Source organism: Nymphaea colorata, chromosome 10, assembly GCF_008831285.2.
Source record: "Nymphaea colorata isolate Beijing-Zhang1983 chromosome 10, ASM883128v2, whole genome shotgun sequence".
Classification (NCBI taxonomy): domain Eukaryota; kingdom Viridiplantae; phylum Streptophyta; class Magnoliopsida; order Nymphaeales; family Nymphaeaceae; genus Nymphaea; species Nymphaea colorata.
This window is the reverse complement of record NC_045147.1, coordinates 23,930,576-23,950,081: the sequence shown is the minus strand read 5'-3', so window position 1 is coordinate 23,950,081 and position 19,506 is coordinate 23,930,576. Positions and strand designations below refer to the sequence as shown.

The 19,506-nt window shown below is 38.6% G+C and overlaps 2 protein-coding genes across 4 annotated transcripts in view; both read right to left on the bottom strand.

Moving 5' to 3' along the window:
- Positions 1-5,299: 5,299 nt before the first annotated feature.
- On the bottom strand, positions 5,300-9,548 carry LOC116262796 (CST complex subunit TEN1). Of its 3 annotated transcripts, none has more exons than XM_031642300.2 (4): positions 8,950-9,548; positions 6,667-6,787; positions 5,724-5,877; positions 5,300-5,643 (listed from the first exon to the last, which is right to left on the bottom strand). In XM_031642300.2, the coding sequence occupies exons 2-4, from the start codon at positions 6,768-6,770 to the stop codon at positions 5,524-5,526; spliced, it is 378 nt and encodes a 125-aa protein (XP_031498160.1). In that variant the 5' UTR covers positions 6,771-6,787; positions 8,950-9,548; the 3' UTR covers positions 5,300-5,523. The 3 variants fall into 3 exon arrangements, with proteins under 3 accessions (XP_031498160.1, XP_031498159.1, XP_031498161.1); XM_031642299.2 differs by lacking the exon at positions 8,950-9,548 and adding an exon at positions 7,308-7,640; XM_031642301.2 differs by lacking the exon at positions 8,950-9,548 and adding an exon at positions 7,200-7,334.
- Positions 9,549-10,652: 1,104 nt separating this feature from the next.
- The window catches only part of LOC116262536 (phospholipase D zeta 1), a 37,418-nt gene continuing 28,564 nt past the window's right edge, over positions 10,653-19,506 (bottom strand). Inside the window, exons 13-20 of the mRNA XM_031641987.2 lie at positions 17,765-17,875; positions 17,489-17,635; positions 17,219-17,416; positions 16,943-17,044; positions 16,669-16,800; positions 14,491-14,556; positions 11,430-11,491; positions 10,653-11,339 (exon numbers count right to left, since the gene is read on the bottom strand). Coding sequence (XP_031497847.1) covers positions 11,090-11,339; positions 11,430-11,491; positions 14,491-14,556; positions 16,669-16,800; positions 16,943-17,044; positions 17,219-17,416; positions 17,489-17,635; positions 17,765-17,875 — 1,068 coding nt within the window. The 3' untranslated portion in view covers positions 10,653-11,089. The remainder of the gene's footprint in view (positions 11,340-11,429; positions 11,492-14,490; positions 14,557-16,668; positions 16,801-16,942; positions 17,045-17,218; positions 17,417-17,488; positions 17,636-17,764; positions 17,876-19,506) is intronic.

The following is a 19,506-nucleotide window of genomic DNA, read 5'->3' as shown; positions in this document are numbered from 1 at the left end:
GGTTTATTTAGTGAGAATATGCTTTGAATCAAATTAATGCGTGGCGTACCATGGTGGAAGTTTTCCTTTGACTTTAAAACAAATATTAATCTACCTAACATAATTTTAGAAAAATGAGGTGTCTTCATTACCATGGTCGGCAAAAACTTCTCATTTCGAGTAGAACAAGGGAAAGACTTGAAATCCTTCACCTTTCCCCCATTTTCCATCTCCCCCAATACCAATTGGGATGACGCTTAAAAAATGACATTTTATAACGACCAAGTTTTATGACAACCCGGTTTTTAACTAGTTTTTAAAACTTAATTTGTATGTTTAGGTGACAAGACAAAAGCACGATTTCTATAAATAACCTGGACGACAGAAGGTTATTCACTTCATTTTGAAAACAACATTATGGGGTGTTAAGTAGTCTGAATCTTTGAATGCGTTCCGAGTCATCAAAACTGAAAGAAAGAGGATTTTGGCGAACTAGTAAGAGTTGCCAATTCATTGTTCTCAGCCACAATTCCTCTGCAACCTTTGTTTTTCTTTTTTTTTTTCTGAATGTCCTTTTAGGATAAGAACTATGAAAATCAAACAAGGGACTGTTCGGTGCTACTTTTCGTCTTGCCTACATAAGTCGAACTGTATTATAGTACATATGACGTAGCAAGATATGATAAAGAAAAGAAAGGGAACGAAAGAAACAGTATTTAATGTAAAGATTTAATCAAGGACCTTCGGCACTTTAACTGATGTATCTATCAAGAAGCAGCAGACGTGATGAGTTGGTCACAGGCATTTAAAGCGTCGAGTAGAGGAGGGTCGGAACCCACCTCAAACTCAAGCTATAGACATGCATAGGGTCGCCGACCACAGAAAATGTCAACAAATACTCAAATGATCACTTGTAAACTACTAAAACTGTAACCGTCAGTGATAAACGTAGATCAGTAAAGTCAGAAAGCCATGGCCAAGATATGGGGCATAACCAAAGCACTAGTTCGAGTTTATGAATTGTAGACTGGTAGTAGGTATTTGTTGTCCTAAAAGAATTGTTTATGTTCACAAACTTGGTCATGCTTCAAGTGCTGCCGAACGAATACTGACATCCGCCTGAGTTCATGACTGTGACTGATTCTGCTTGTAAAACTGCATTTCTTTAGTAAATTATGTATTAGAAGTCTAGCTGTTCACCATAATTTCGAAAGTAAGCATCCCATTCTTATACCAGGCCGAGATTTTTCTGTTACCCATTAACTCACCTCCTGTAAAAAACTCATTCAAGCTCGATGAAGTATTGATAGTAGACGTCTCTTCCTTTCTTTTCTCTTTCATTGATGGAAAATTACTATGTTCAGTGCATGTCACGGAGCGTCTGGCTTGAAAGTTTGACCTGGTATTCTTACATTTTGGTCAACAAAACTTGTTTCTGTACGGAAAAATTCGTCGAATTTATTGTTAGAAGGTGGCCCCTAGTCGGTGATATTCTCCTGTATGTCTTCAAAGTCCAGATCTTTCAGTTCCAGTTAGTGCGTCCTAATCATGCTGTGGTGCTGCGAATTCAAACTTTGATGTCCCTCATGTCTAATCGTTTAACCTAACCATCCAACCATTTCTACTCAACAGTAACTAAACATTTGCTATTGTGAATTGCAAAATTAAGAAATCATTTCTTCACTCCAGAAGGCATACTGGGAAGGGTGGGGCAGGGGCTGCTCACTGTGTGTGTTTCTGTATGCGTGTGGGAGAGAGAGGGAGAGAGAGGCGACCTGCTCCTAATAATAATATATAAGCTTCAGTCTTTTAGTTTAATCACAGCTCGATTTCGAATTACTTAAATGATCGAGATCGTTCCAATATTCTCCTGAAAGTTTTGGTGCAGTTAACACAGTCCAATGGTCCAATTAATGAGCTGATCACACTGCTAAATATAAAACTGACAGCATAGTTCATTCAGTTTAGGTATGAAGCATTAAAAAGGAAGGGAAGTCCTTATCAGCATTTCGATGCATAGTTTTCAAAACCCACTCATAGACATGAAGCAATTCTCACCGAATAATTGTGACATGAAGGGGACGTTTCTGTAATACACTGTCTTTTGTGGTAATAACAATTTTGGAGGCCAACTGCTTTAGCCTAATTTCCTTCCATGTGTTGCCCTCACAGCCACAAACTGCAGCATATGTACAAAAAAGATCAGGACATCGTCCGTCAGACTCTAAAACGACTGTTAAACGTATCATGTCCACAAAGCAATCGATTTGCTTTAAGGTCACATTTTCATGGCCGTATAATGGAAACATGATCTTTTTTTTTTTCCCTCGAAGATTGTTTTAACAATTTCTTTGACTATCTATCCGAAGGATTTCATGATATTTCCCGAGGGAATGGCCCCCACCTAGCTAAAATAAGTTACGAGAACTAACCTTGCACGAAATCTGCGACGGTTGTTACCAATATATAATTAACAGCTCAGAAATTGCAATGAGAAAGTGGGCATAATTGTTGAACTCATAGGCTCCAATAATAGGCATGATTTATTTGGTATCTGACAAACTGCGTATCCAGCAAGTTGGACACACAAAATCTGCTTTTGAATCAATAAGTAACAACAAGGGAATAAAGCATCAACAAAGGTTTAAACTACAGTGACCAGTAAAACATTCAGGCGTGAAGTAGAAGCAGGGAAGTAAAAGTTTTCAAAAATGTCAATTAGCATAAAGGGATTCGATTCAGAAAAGCAGTGTAAATCAGGAAGCAAATTCAGAACGATGCAGCAGAATTTAGAAAAAGGAAGAGGGTTAATTTCCGGATAAGTATGGTTTAAGCACAAAAAGTAACTTTAGAAATACCTTGGCCAATCAAGCATGAACTAAGGGATGATGATTACATCTGTGGTGGTAGGTCAATGCTTGCATTTCAAGCTCGAAAACTCTAATTATGCTTCTCTTAGTGGTACCCAATCCACGCCAAAAATCTTACTGTATTACTTCCACATTAAAGGCCAAATCTACATCAATGGCCAAATCTTCTGTCCTAGCAGTGAACAGGAATTTATGGGAATCTGCAAAAGACAACAGCATGAATTCAAACGCACAAGCACAAAAGCGTACAGTGAAAGTGTGCGCTTAAAATGTGAAATCGAGAGATGCTAGCAGGAATACTGATCATGACGAAGGAACACGACGACGATCAACACGAGTTACACGATGGTTTGTCAAAAGAAGGCAGCCAGCGAAGGACATTCTTTCATGGCTTTTTTTTGGAGATCTGAACTCAAAAGTGCCTCGAAGATATCGTCCGCCTGCGAATCACAGTCAGCATCTCGTGCTCCACTCAACGCCAATAACATCACTCCTCATCACCGCTGTGTGGCACCCACCATGCATCTTCGTCACCACCACCATTACCATCTTCATGATGGCAATCGCCGCTCGCCATTATCATATTCTTTTAGACGAAAAGCTCGTTTGTCGTTTTCAAACATGTCGGAATTTCATGTGTTCTTGGTTTGGTGGTCTTCTTTCCTAGTCGGCATGGGCGAGGAAGTCATGCTACGTTTGAGGGATACCTCACATTGGGCTTTCCAATACCAGAAAAATTTGGGGAGAGAAAATTTCATATATTAAAGTTTTGCAAATATATATTTAGCTTAGAAGAAAGACATCTACGTACTTAAAATGACACTTTTCCAAAGGATATTTTGGTGTTCTTCTAGCAGTCTGTCTTTAGCTCGACGTTCTTGGCTGATGGTTGTCAACAGTATCAGTAAAATCAGAAATGCAAAAACATAATTTAAAAATTGTTGTCAAAATAAAGTCCACTATTTTTTAGCTTTTTTAAAATCCTGAGGAAGTATATGAATTATGAACTATTAAAATGCAATAAATTAAACTGGTCATCGTAGCATGAACGCCGCGGAGGATTTTTAGAAAAAGGAAAAATCTGTTAGCTAGTACACCTAGCTTTTGCACTATCTCCCGATTCCTAAAAGTTGCGAATGTTTTGAATATGCCTCTTTGAATATGCCTGATACTACAGTGCCAAGATAAGCGCATGCCTTGTTATATTGGTCCAAAAAGGCAAAGAAAAAGTCATTATCATGCGTAAAGGATGAGCAAGCCTGCAATCTGCAAAGAATCAACCGGCCGAATGCCTTACAGAGCAACCAGCATTTTGTGTCCACAGGAAAGAAGGATCCCATGTGATAATGGGATCTTTTGACATGGATAAGAACATCAATACTTTCATGCCTGTCGATCGCCTGAGTTGCTGAGTGCGTGCGGAAGGCTGAACCTTCCACAGGCCAAGTGGATCAAAAGAATCAGTTTCTGCCGTTTCCTCATTATGTCCATGTGAGCTCCATAATATTGGCGTCTGGCTGTCTTACATGGAGGGCCTGTTCTCTAAGAGTCTAGACTAGGTAGGGCTGGTGAATGACCAAAATGAACCGCGGTTGCCTTCTCCTTAATCTGTTTATGAATAGAGAGCCGACTCGGAGATCGAGTTTTATGATCAGTTGCAGATGAGCAGCTCATTTTTTGAAAAAGTTGGATTTCTGGAACTGGAATTGTTCTTTGTATACTACGACATTAAAACATACGCATAACACATAAGAACAGAGCCAGGCCAAAAAGCTCTTATTCATACTAATCTCATTAAATATAAGAATGAGCCAGGCATTTTGAACGGAGCCTATTTGACGATTCGAGCTGCATCAGATCAGCCCAATTCCCAGCCCGAACATCGGAATATGGAACACGTGAACCGACAGCGAATGGCTAATCTGAGTAAACGGAAACAATGATAGATGAGGACGACAATTTGAGCCAGGTCTATTTGTCTAGTTAGATTGATCTTAAAGTAGGAAATTAAGCAAGCAGTTCGCTTGCCCAACTTCTCATTATTACAGAAGAAGAAAAATCAGTTTGACATCTACGCTAGTGCTAATAATATGCTGGATACCAAGCCCAACCTTGACGGGTCATAAAAGTGGAAGTTTCAAGACTTGGCATGCATTACCAGCTTACATGGTCCAACGAAAGCTTAGCTGGGAGATAGACTCCCCACCCTCTTACTACCAGCTTATCTGTCAAGCAATCGATATGATTCATCGATGAAAATAAATTTCAAGACGATTCCAATTTCAATGGTGATTTTCAAACATTTCATCTAAGTTGACTTCTTGTCTCTGCATGAATAAAAAGAACAAGACACAAGAACAAACAAGACACTTACAATGGAACACCACATGCAAATGTTGTTAGTTCTTTATCCCGAAGGTGACATTACTTCATAATGGAAATACACCAGGCGCCAAAAATTTTAGAAATCACATTCCACTAAATTATGCCAAATGCCTGAGACTCGCAATAGGAGATGAATGAAAAATCTCCAATGCATGGCATGTGCATTTAACAAGGAAACCGAGTATCAACGAACTGCGATATTCACAATTTGTTTGAGACTGTGTGCACATGATACAAAATGATCTCCCAGCTAATTGAAGACCAAAGACGTTAAAAACTTTCATAAAAATTAAGTAGCAGGCGAGGTCATATGATTAGCCATAAATTGTTTTCTAAGCTCAAGGGATTGGTAGTAGAGGTTAAGATCAATGCCATCCACAATTCGTCCAACCCTTGCCTGTAAGAGGACCTGAAACACAAATCACTCGGTAAGTAGCTAAGGATTCGTGGCTTGAATTACAGTAAACACTGGAGTAGAGAACTACATACATTATCATCAGATTCTATTAGCAGCTCGCCAATGAATTGATAAATTGAACCCACTGTGAAGTTGATATCTCTGAGATGCTGTGTGTCTACTTTCAAGTTAGCACTTCCGTCAACTATGACTGCAATTGCGGATTCCACAGAGTACTCCTTTAGCCTGAATGTTCCCACAAATACCAAAACAATTGAATCTTATTCCCATTCTATTTCATCTCATAGGAACTAGAAGGTTGTAATTCTAGGAGAGCTGACGCAAAATATAAAAAAGAGAAGACATGCTTTATATCAAAATAACTTTACGAGGTTAAACCCAGAAGCTGTAGACGATCCGCAAATCATGCATCTTCCTGAACTTGTGATCAGCAGAAAACGAAAGAAGAGATGGATTCGAAAAAAAGGAAAACTAGTTTTTTCTATTAAGTTGGTTCACTTGGAATAGAAGTGCACAAATACATCGGGCCTAATCATGGCGACCAAAAAAATCCTAAATTTAGTCGCATATTTGATTTCGTTTTCATAAATTTTCATATTCACAAACTTTTAATTGTGAATTGAAAGCACCACTTATTGACCACTTATGACTAATGAAGAATGAATTGCTTATATAGAGAAAGAGTGCATTGAACACCATTTTCGTAGCTTAAGCCGCAACCCTCTTTGAAGATTCTTATTCTAATTGATTTATCACTACAAAGTATAAAGCTTATACCACAAAATAACAACGATGAAGAAGCAAAGTGCATAATGAATGAGCAACCGACTCCATGAATATTTCAGGCAAACAAACAACCATATGCATCTGAATGTCGATGTAGTAACGAGTAAGGAAGTTCCATTTACTGTAGGCACTCGCCGATTGAAAGCATGATTATTTGTCAAAGTGGTGCTCAAACGATTCATGTTCCGTCATGAAAAAGATCATAAAATTCATCCAAGTTTTACATACTTGCCAGTAACCCGCAATGACGACCCCTGCTTGAACAACGGCGAGGAGGAATCCAGTTCTTGCAATGAGACAGGAATACCAGGCTTTATCGACATCGACGCCATTAAAGCAGCGATTTCAACTACACATGGCAAAACCCTTGCGTGGTTATCAACGAAAGGATTGAACAAGCAATATGCTAACAAAATAAAACCGCACATGATTAATTAAAAAATATATATATATGGTAAGATAATCTCTCAATATGTTCTTCAAAGCTGGAGATAATTTGCACGAGACTTAACCGTAACATGGGACGAAGAAAGAAGGTTGCCGTTAAAGACCATAATACCACAACATCAGGTAGGAAAAATGGGACGAACAAAGAGACAACCTAACTTTTTGAAGAAAATGGAGCAAAAGCTGCAAAACTAGAGAGATCGATTCGAGTAAGAAATATTAAACAAACCGCCATCTGTTGTATAAGAACTTCATACAAAATAATGCGGAAGCATGAACCTCACTGGAACAAAAACCATGAAAGTTCTACCGACCCGATGAACGCGGAAAGTCCCAACGAAATGGGCATCGGACGAACAGGAGAAGAAGAAACCATGAGACACTAAAACCCTAAAATTGCAGCGCGAGAATGGCAGGCGTACCTCCACTATCCCGCAATTGCTCCAGAAACTTCGAAATTATCGACGAATGAGACCAGGTGTGAGGTGGCGGGATCGAAGCAACTAATTTCGGTCCATGGGGGCATACCTGTAATTGCCGACGGTGGTCATTTCTTTGACCGTTTTGGGTGGGATGGGGGTTCGTTGGCCGTAACCCATAAGCTCCCGTAATATATAGATTCTGGAACTTGCTTGTCAAAGGGTTCCTCAACTTCTTGTTTCCCATGGGGAGACCTTGTTCTTCGAAGTTAATTCTTTGAGTTAGCTCGGCCCACAATCCTAAGTTAAAAGGCGCAAACTGGCTATTGAGATATGATCGATCGTAAGATGACTATAACCTCTATTGACAACTCCTGCTCTTCAGCTTTTGCTAGACGCTGCCGATGACTCCAAATTAATCAGTTCGTTTTAAAAGGGCGTTTGGTCCACATTCTTGGAACAATCGGAACGAAGACGTCCTGATCTACTGATTCAAGAAAAGGTTAATTTTGCAGGAACATGCTGTCTTGCAATCTAACATTTGCATAGAGAGGATAGGGTGGACATGTAAATGTGCTGCGGTTGTGATTATCACCGGAGGCTCAGGCATAAGTGCAAATTTTGCTTCTATATAAGATAGATCAATAATAATTGAGGAAAGGAGACAACTTTAAATCGAGAGATCCTTTTAGAAGATGTCAACCGCTTTATTGATTTCTCCTTTACAGGCACATATGAAGGGGAATGCAAAACACTTATTCATAATATTAGTTTGATTGGTTGCGACAGGATGGCACGGAAATTCTCTCCTCTGAGGTTGTTTTTTCTTGGCCTCCATATAAAGAAGCCATACCCAAATTTTAAACGAAGTTGATGTAAGTAGTTGAACTTGAACACCAAACGCACATCCAAGTATTCAATGAAGATGTAACGGACAGCGTCACAGTGCTTCGAGCCTGTAGGGAAAAAGGGATTCAGCCCTTCCTTTCAGCAGAAACTGGGCTGGCCCCTCTTTCTCCCTCTCGCTCTCAACCGGCCAGAAAACGGCATCCATCCTGCCGGAAAAGGGGGCTTTATATCCCTCTTCGCGCCGGCCTTTATATATATATATATATACGGCCGAAAACAGACTCGAAGCCTTTATTTCCTGTGCGATTTCTCTCTCTCAACCAGCCGGCCGGAAAACGGGGGCTTCGAAATCCTTGGTGAGACCACCGGGAGAAACGGGCCAAAACCATTTAGTCCGTTCTGAATTTTCTTCTTATGAGATGCAGATTATACAGTACCAAACCAGTGATTTATTGCTTTGTGATTTGTGATTAATATGTCTTGAACTATGTTGTCGGTTGCTGCTAAACATGTGTCAGACCATTCAGAGAGGAGGGAGAGAGGATTCAACTGCTTGATTTGAATAAAAATGATCCAATCAACAAATCTGGAACATGAAGCAGACTTATAACCAACAAAACGACACAAAAAACCAATGTTCAGATGAAAAAAGAACAGCGGGCTTCTATAGATGGACGTTGTTTCAGACGGACGTTGGAACTGAAAACAGAAAAAAACAAACAAAGAAGAAGAAGACGAAACGGAAGAAGAAGAAGAAGAGAGAGAGAGAGAGAGATGCAGCGGGCGAAAAACGCACCTTCGTTGCAGCAGAGGCCTTCTTCTTCCGTTTCTTCTTCTTCTTCTTCTTCTAACTCTTCTTCTTTGTTTTTTTTTTTTTCTCCTTTGCTCTTTGCTCTTCTGCCCTGTTTCCTTGCTTGCCTCTTCGGTTTCCTCTTCAACGGTTTGGTTGGAGGGAAAGAACGTTTCTTCTTCAACGGTTCGGTTGGAGGGAAAGGGCCTTTCTTCTTCAACGTTCTTCAACGCCCTGTTCTTCTTCAACAAAACGTGGGTTCAACAAAACGTGGGTCCTCACGAGTGAAGGGTATTGTAGGCAGATTATAATTTTTCATTTACACTATACAATCCCTTTTCTTTTACAATCCCTTTTCTTTTGTCTGTTTTCCTTTCCCTTTCCTTACGGGCAGAGAGAGAGACGAGCAGTGGGTCTGGCATCTGACCAAGGCCAGTGAACCCTGTTTTTCCGGACTGACAAGAGTGATCCCCGGCCGGCCGGCAGTGAGAGAGAGAGACGCTGTCTCAACTCTGTCCTTTCTTCCTCTCTCTCCGTCTCAATGGCTTTCAGGTGCACTTCGAAAGCTGTTAGATAGGCATTGGAGTCCGGGAATGTTCTTCTTCCGCGGTTTCTAGGGCAGTCAAATGACCCCCAGCACAACCTTTGTTAGCTATTGATCATTCTAAACTTTGGCCTCATGGGCCAAATCAGCCATGAGTTCCGTCGTGTGCCTGACCAGGTAAGGTACATATGTGTGTACAATAGAACAGAACCACCGAATAAGATGGCAAAAAACAAATTTTTCAGAAGGGATGACGACCATATTGATACACATAACCTTGCCCCTATATACCAGTTGACTGTAATGAGATGATAAAAAAAGTGATTTCAAAAGGGATAACAGCCATATTGATATCTGGAACCTTAGCCCCCATACTTGTTGACTATGGTGACGGATCAAGGTCCAACGACATAACTAGGTGATTTAAGACCAACTATCGTAACCAAAGGGTCTTCAAGTTATGTGCCACCTTCACCTAAAGAAACTGGGAGTTGCATGACCATGGTTGCTATACGAGTTTCAGATCATATTGATCTAATGGAGAAAACTACCCCTTTGTTGGTAGGAGTACGGCCACAGGGAAATGTCCATTTATTCACAATCTAACTTGTTTATACCGTGATACGTACACATTGCATACACCCCTGCTTGACCTTTTTAGGGGATAGTGATCCTTCAAAATGGTCAGTATGGCATCCCACCTTCCTTGCAGAGGAGACCAGATTATTACCTTTCTAAACTTTAAACCAAACCCGGCACTAGTTTTTAACCCCACTCGACCTTTATAAAGGAAGGTTAAGAAGAAATATCAAATATTACCAGTTTAAAATCAGCAGAATTCCCCTGCCCTTGCTCTTACTCCAAACATGAACGCCTACAGAAGAAACTTTCAAAGTATGATTTTAAAGAGACCCATCTTTAAGTATTGATAGAAGATTACAACGGGAAAGCCACCACCTGAAATGAACAGCTAGATTCAACTTCCGCAAGATACTAAAATTAGAAAGCGGAAATTCGGAGAAGATGGTTCCAACAATTCACCTTATCTTCCAACGCACTGAAGGCTTGGTAAACACCGACTATTTTGATTTACAAACTGCTGAATTTAGCAATATCACCTCAAGGAACGAAAGGATAGTATATGGCCCATCTGAACATTTCCCAGTTGAATACCCAATCTGCTTTCCTTTATATTGAGAAAATCTTGCAAAATTACATTGCGTTACCGGAACAATAATATAGGGCACTGGCACACTGCAATTGTGTAATGAAATACGAGTTAAATTATATACGTGGTTAAATGGTCTCCAAGTGGAGATGAATATATATACACTGTTGGAATGGATGGGGACTTTGTTATACAGTGATTAGGTATAGGAAGATCAAAAATGCCCCCTACTTCACTTCTCCCATGTACCAAGGTATCATGCATATATTCACCACTAACCAATGGGGCAACTGTTGATGCAGGTAGTTGACATATTCTCCGACTTTTTGCCCGACTGCTTGACATATACACAAGATGCAGCAGGCTTGTTTCCCTTCCAAATTTTCACGGTAGATCAGAACTATACTACATGGTGAGAGGTAAACGCAGCAAGCTTAATGGAAGACCTGAGAAGATGCGTAAAACTCGCTCTCATTGAATACGGGTCTCAGGTCCTCTTGGGACATGAAATCCAAAGGATAAGAAACGAGGAACCCTTTCACAGATTCTAGTCTCTCCATAGGGTCCATTGTTCTGACATCTCCATTCTGATAAGATTCCAGCTTCTGTGGCGCTATTCCCAAATCAATGGTTGTGTGTCCAATTTTCTCCTTCCAATAAGCCACAGCTTGCCGTAACACAGTTCTGCAAACATCAAACAAGTAGCTGGCAAGAGGATACCAAAGAGGACCAAAATCAGAGATTCAAAAGAATTGCTTCGGCTATTCATTTTACCTGGAGCTTATAAGATCATTGGGAATGCACGCAAACACATCTTGATAAATCATGGTATTTGTCTGCCAACAGAAAAAAAAAGAGCTTTTAGGCTTTTGGACACAAGAAAGGAAAAGTAAACACCATTGATACATGACTAAAAGTTTCTAATGCAGATAGCTTGTCATCACATTTTCGAGTTACTTTACAATGTGCGCTGGTGTTCACCTTTTGTGAAAAAAATGTAAAGAAAGGCAAAAAAAAGAAAAAAAAGATGTTCACATTTAGTCCTGTACCAAAAATTTTTAGAGAAGGGGCAGCCCAAAAAATGTTGTTTAATGGTAAGTTGTTTAACAAGTCACCATTGGAACATGAAAATAAAAATAAAATAAACAAGAAAAAATATGCTTGGGCCTGATGGGGCCCGTTGGGTTAAAAGTTGTGCCCTGGCCTGGCTCATTTATTTCTTGGTCCGGGCTTGGCTCGTCGGGCCAACTTCCATGCCCAGGCCTGGGCTGCGCCCTCGTCCGACCCAACCTTACATTTTAGTGCTATTTTAGTTCAAATTTTTAAAGGAAGTTTCCAATTTTAAGAACTGAAAAAGGGTGCCATTCTTTTAAAAGGATGACATAGGCTACAGAGAGTGTTGTCCTTTATGGAGAGCTCATCCTTCTTAAAGATGAGGGACGATATCTTTCTTTAAGAAATTAGAAAGAGGAAGGGTTTCATGGTGATGTTGTTGCCTTGCCGTCACCACTCACAGAAGAGGAAGAAATAGGAGTGGATGCTGCCATTGCTGTCATTACTGATCATCAAAAGTAGGGAGAAAGACACTGGTGAATCATGTAGGCAAGGTAGTGTGTGTTTTTTGTGTTTTTTTCCTTTCTTGATTGTGATGCAGACTTGCCATGGATAGAAAAGGATGGGTGTGGTCAGCGACACCTAAATCACATTGATCAAGTCGGATGCTACATCCAAGCACCTACACCACCACCCACATTGCCTTGATGCATGTATGATAGCCATAACTTGTAAGTAATAGGTAGTCGGATCAGACCAATTGTTTGTTTGGACCCGTTACTCTAATCGTGTATATAACGGTTGAGGTATGATGCTGTTAGGACCCAGTTGGTCTGTAACAGATGCACACAGGAGGTAGTTCTAGTAAAAGGAGAAAAGATAGAACATGCGGTAGGTCTTGTACCAGCACCCAATAGCAAGCTGAATACTTCTACTTCAATTAGAAGTGTTTTTCTTTCTCAAACTACTCCAGGTTCTCAACCTGATGCTCAGACATCTGTGACTCACAAACATTTGGTAGAATAGAAAAATATGCAGTTAGGAGAGTCATCTGATGCATGTATTCCATTTGACACAGAAAATTTAACTTATTTTCAAGCTATATCAGATTAATTACATTTGTACACCCTGGCAAAATCAGCATACTCTGTTAAAGTTTTAACATTTAGTTGACAGTGAGAATATGCTTATCATGGGCTACCTCTATGAAACTATGGAGAACCAAAGGAGGCCATCAAGGATCACCTCAATGAAAGAAAAATTTGCAGATGCTCACAGAAAGATTATTAGTAAGAGGCGGACTGTGACGGTATATTACTTAAATCTTGGGTTAAGATATTTTGCAGAATTTAAAATGAACAAAGAATTGAACAAGGGTTTATTAAACTACATTGAGACAATGGTAACTAAGCTATCACAAAATGAAAATTTATGATAATTGTCAAGGTGACATTAGAAGAAGTGCAGCCACTCAAAACAAAGCAACAATGCACCTGACATCACATAAACTTTTAATTTACCTTTCATTTATCTGTTGTTTCTTATACTCATGATATTTCATTTGTGTTTAAACTTTAAATATCTGGTGAAAGTTTTGGAGTAATTGCCCAAACCTTAAAGGTATTGCAATTAAAATCCTTGGTAAGACATTAATACAAGTGGATGTGAAAGAGATTAGTGTTTTCTAACAAATCCATACTAAGAAAAATACTAGAACATAAAAGGTTAAATGACTTTGTTTATGCTTTTATATAATATGTGAATGAGACAAAAGTGATAAACTAATATAAATTTCTTTTATAATACATGTTAATAAATTTTCACTTGTTTATTTTAGGCAGTTAAAAAGAACATCAAGAAGGGACCATAGATAGCAGGTTGATTTCATCAGCTTGAAACACTTTGAAATAATTAATTCATGGGTTGAAGGAAGCCTGCCACCATACTCTACGAAGAACATCTTGAATAGTTCAATATTGAAATAGCAGAGAGTCCATAAAATGTCAGGAAGGATATTGAATTTGAAGCAAACAATTGAAATGAAGATGAAAATGGTGAATAATCATATTTTCAATTCTCATTTGTATTGAACAAATTTATTTTGTCGTGTATAAGACTTCATTCTTATTCTTGATGGGTTATGACTTCAAGTCTTCATGAGACTTGCACACGTTAAACTGAACAATGTTCATTGCCAGTTGCATGTGTGACAGATTTTTAGTTGAAAACATATTTTTCTTGAATTTTTCCAGATCATTTTTTAATATCCTCATGTTTTTCTCATTTTTTGACATTAAAGAAAATAAAGTTATGATTTTTTTGTTCTGTATCGAACTATTGGCCTCACTTATATGGTTCACATTGCACACTTTATAACATTGATATATTCAATACTGCAGGCACCACGGATTCCAAGGCTCCATAATTGTTTCAAACAATTAATATTTTTTTTCACGGAAGTGAGCAAATATTAACAAACCCACTAGAGTTGAAAGAAATTAAGAAAAACACTCTTTGCACTTAAAAAGATGTTTGGATCATATGCATTTTGTACTAAAGGATAATAAACATTTAAATATCCACGTGATTGCACACATTACAAGTAACAGACAGTGATCACCATGGATAACCATCTTTGATGCGTGGTAACAGTTAGTCTATTTACAAAATCCTTTGACTATATTAAAGATCGTACATAAGGCAGATCAAACAAAGTCAAGGTAAATTTGATGAGGAATTAAATTATCCAATCTGCATTTAACAAGCCAAAAGCAAATCTGACCTTTGCAGTTGCCATCCAAATATCTCTGTACGTTGTGTCAATCACAGGGTCCCTGATTCTAGCATTCTGAAAGAAGAATAAAGAGAAAGACCATCACGGTGTAAATAAATATACTGATAATTCTATACATATTATAATCACAAAAGATATGAACTGTTTGAGCATCCAAGAAGGCAATAAGCCAGCATGAAAATGGGTATGTGCTTCTGATTCACAAGAGTAGTTTCCTTAATTAACATGGACAAGCCAGCATGCAAATGGGTACATATTATAATTTTAAGATGAATAAAGATTCACAAGTCACAACAATAGTTTCCTTGATTAATAGAACTCAAGAAAGAAACAAGCCAGCACACAAAATCCAGAGATCATTAACCTATCAAGCTGAACAAAAAGTTGCTGCAACAGAAAGTGGGTACACATATATGGGGATGATTCAAATGAGTATCAAATAACCAAAATGCATGTTCTATGCACCTAAGAGACAAAATGCATGCAAACATAGTTTGTCCACACCAGAAAAAGTATAACTTTCTTTGTAACACCAAAATATGATGTTGATGGCTACTTTGAAATTTAGGCACTTGAGTAACAACTGTTTGAAATGGAAATTATAGGCTAAAAGATGTAATCATCTTCCTGTCACTATTTTGCTTCGCATGGGTCGTCCACATCCAATCAAGGGCTTCTGCTCCCCTAAAGTATAAACAAGGCCCACTCCATCTCCTATAGCTCCCTTAGTGTATATTATTAAATATTTTTTTGTTATTAAGATCTTAAACATAACTTAAAAAATTAAAAAATTCTGAAGAAATTGCTAATTATTCAGCTTGAAAAGATTGAGGTTCAAATCAGTCAGGTTTGTGATGAATTCATGCCTGTCGTTCTTAAATGAATGGGCACAAGGCCTCATTAGTTTGTTAAGCTCATTTACCAGCATTAACAAACTCCACCTTATTACTGGACTTTTGCCTTCTGGAGTTCTTCTACCTGAGATGTTCCAACCAGCCTCATTCAGCAAACGTACAGAAAAGATGCTTTGCTAGAAAGAGACGACCGGGAATGAAGTTACCAACCTACACCCAAGTATGCAGCAGTAAAATCTAATGGAGACCAAGTCACATGGGTGCAGGTATGGATATGAGGATGCGAGTACGAGCATAGCAATTTTAGAAAATGTGGGCATGGGGGTACAACAGGACATTTGTATGTATGTATGCAAAATACCATAAAAATTTTGAAATGAAAAGAACATTTAAATAAACAAGTAATATAAATAAAAATGTACATGTTAGTGACTAATAACTCACAAAAAATAGAATAAAAACTGAGTTAGAAACCAGCTGAACAAAGTAAAACCAAGTAGTTTGAAGTTTGAACCAATTTCGATCAAAAACTCCAAATACCAGCTTTGCTGTGTTGATACAATGACACGGGTATGGAAATTTTATTGAAGTACCATGTGACTTAGAATGGAGACTGTGACTTGAAATCCAGAAATCCAGACACATGGCTGTCATCTTCCAGGAATACTGTCAATATTGGAATAATAGCAAGTCGTTTCATAATGGTTGCAGTTCAGCCATATCAAACTACTAGTATCCAACATCAACATTTCAAAAATACTGTATTTACTTAAAAATGTACATGTAAATTTATATCATTATTTGTTATTTATTTATTGTTCTTATTGTTATATTAAACAGGCAGTCCATATAGGGACCATAATCAGCAGATTTTGCAGGAGACAAACACTTGCATTATTTCATCAGTGGCAAATTTAATATATATCAGCCAATACATGGTCAAATGTGACTAATACTGGCAAAGGAGTTCACAGAACTCACTTTTGCCACATGCAGAAATACTTGAACCCACAGAAAGCTCTTTGCAGTTTTGGGCACCATTGATGCACTTAATTGGATATTGTGATAGACTAATTGAATATTGTTTCCATCCTTGGTCTTATAAGCTTGCACTCATACATGCATGTTACAGGATCTCAGACTAATACTTTTTCCTCAATGAAGAGACCATATGTCCGACATGAGTTATCAGAATATACTTTTCTTAACTAATTTAGACAAAAGAAAATGCTCAAAGGGTATAAAGGACACACATATTACAGTGCAGTAGACAACATAAGAAATAAGAAACAACAAGGGTTTATAGACCAACCTCAGAAGGATGTAAACCAAGATGTTCACACCACAAAGATATGCGCAGGCTATAAGCAAACCTTCCAGCTTTCCAAGGATTGCCACTCATATATGAACCAACAAACTCTTTATCCTCAATAAGTGCACCAATCTGGAATAAATAAAATTTACCAATGAAGGATGAATCAAAGGTCTAAACATGCAAATAGCATGCATCAAACAAATTCAAACTGAAAATGATTGTGAACTTTGCAGACCAAATATTTTTTATTCAGTTAATTGAATGTCCATACCTCAGAATCTCTGCTCCCTAGCAAGCTTCTGTCATTTATATTAGCGGATCCAACCAAAACAGCACGATCATCCACAATCATCACTTTACTGTGGACATATACCTGACACAAACTTTAAATTTATCTTCTGTTCTATGATTAAGACCATTAAACCTCACGATCATAAGGATATAAATTACCATGACCATAGGGCTAAAATTTAGAACGAAACCAGCATCATCTCATAATCATGGTGACCAACAAATGAGAGGTAAGACACAAATCTGGAAAAGCTACCTGACTAGTGGCAAGAAGCCCATTATCACGTAATCTTCCATAAGATCTGAGTCCATAAAAGGAAATATAGTCATGAGCTTGAGGACCAATTGCATCATAAAGATTTTTTAATATAGAGTTCTGTCCTCTACAAATGGTGCGATATTGCCAGTGCAGTATAGCTCTCACAGATGCAGCACCTCCATCATCTAGCCCTCCCTGCAAAATCAGATGATTAACAAATCTGCTCATAAATGTAGGAGAAATAATACAGAAAAAATTTAATGATACCTGGAACCCAGGCAGGAGAGGAATAACTATAATCACTCTGAAACATTTCTTTTCATTGTTTGCACGCAAAATCCGTCGATATAATGCCTCCAAAACACGGTTTCGGATGATATCATCTCCTGAAAGGCCCGATATGAAAAACTGGTTCTGAAAAACAAAAAAATAGACAGATTGATGATCAACAATGGTCGTACATAAAAGTACAACAGACATCCACAAGTGAAAAAGTTGCATGTACTTCAACAATTTCATCTTTTCAGCTTCTTGAAGAGTTACCTCTATGTATATGAAGTGTTCAGCTTTCTCTATAAGTGAACAATAAGCATTATGAATGCTTTCTTCAGTTTGACTTGTTCCAGCAGACCAGGGGCCAACACTCCGAATAATCTAGAATAACAAAAGGTCATGCAACTGAACATATTAAGCATTTCACTCCTACTAAAAGAATATGTTTCAGAGGCAACGTAAACATAATAATTCCAACAATCACTAACGAACCATTACAAAGACAATGTAAAAGCTCATTTTCGTGAATTATGCCCCACAAACACATTGTAAACAGCAAAAAATAACATCAGATAGAATTGGAGTGCATGCCAACGCAACCATAAAAATTCTTGTGCATTCACTAAGATAAGTGGTAATCTACCTTGTAGAAACAAAATGTGCACGAGAGTAGAAGAAAGCACACAGATGTAACGTGGAAAACCCTCGACTCGAGGGAAGAAAAACCACGGGTGAGGAGGTCTGGTGCCCACTAGCCTCCAGACACTCTCTCTCTTCAACACTTCATTAACACAAAGATTAGGGTTTACAGAAGTATAAGTAGTCCTAATTAGGACAAACCGGATCGGGTACGGATCCGGACCCGAACAACAAAACCCGTCAACACTCCCCCTCAAGTTGGGCATACATATCAAACATGCCCAACTTGGATACATTTCTCTCAAATGGAGTTACACTTAAGGCCTTGGTTAGGACATCAGCAGTTTGGTCTTCAGACTTCATGTAAGGTAGCGTTAATTCCTTAGCATCAATTCTTTCTCTGATGAAGTGACGGTCGATCTCCACATGCTTTGTTCGATCATGAAGAACCGGGTTGTTAGCCAAGTTAATTGCAGACTTATTATCACAATACATCCTCATAGGCCCTTCAATCTCTATTCCAATATCTGTCAGTAAGATCTTCAGCCATAACAATTCTGATACCCCAGTAGCCACAGCCCTATATTCAGCCTCTGCACTCGAGCGGGAACACACATCTTGTCTCTTGCTTCTCCAAACAACCAAATTTCCCCCCAAGTAGACGCAGTATCCTGAAGTAGATCTTCTGGTGTCAACACAGCCTGCCCAGTCTGCATCAAAATACCCTTCAACTTCAATAGATCTTTGTTGCACATATAGAAGTCCCTTTCCGGGATTCTTCTTCAAGTAGCACAAAATTCTATCTACAGCCTTCAAGTGCATATCTGTAGGTGCATGCATGAACTGGCTCATCACATTTACAGCAAATGTGATATCAGGTCTAGTCAGAGTGAGATAAATCAGTTTGCCAACTAGACGTTGATATCTCCCTTTAGCTTCTTCACCCAACAGTTCTCCATCTTTGCTACCAAGTTTATGCCCAGCATCTATAGGAGTAGAGGCTGGTCTGCATCCCAGTTTTCCTGTCTCCTTTAGTAGATCCAGGGTATACTTCCTTTGACTAAGTACAAGAGTTGTACCTGATCTAGCAATTTCAATACCCAGAAAATACTTCAGCTTACCAAGATCTTTTAGATCGAATTCAGTAGATAGTAAACCCTTTAATCTTGCTATCTCTTCCTTATCATTACCTGTAACAATCATATCATCAACATAAACCAATAGTAGAGTAACTTTACTCTCTCTTCTCTTTACAAACAGGGTATGATCTCCATTTCCTTGTTTGTAGCCATGTTTCTTCATAACAAGTCTGAGCCGTTCAAACCATGCTCGGGGAGACTGTTTCAGCCCATACAAAGCTTTCTTCAATTTAC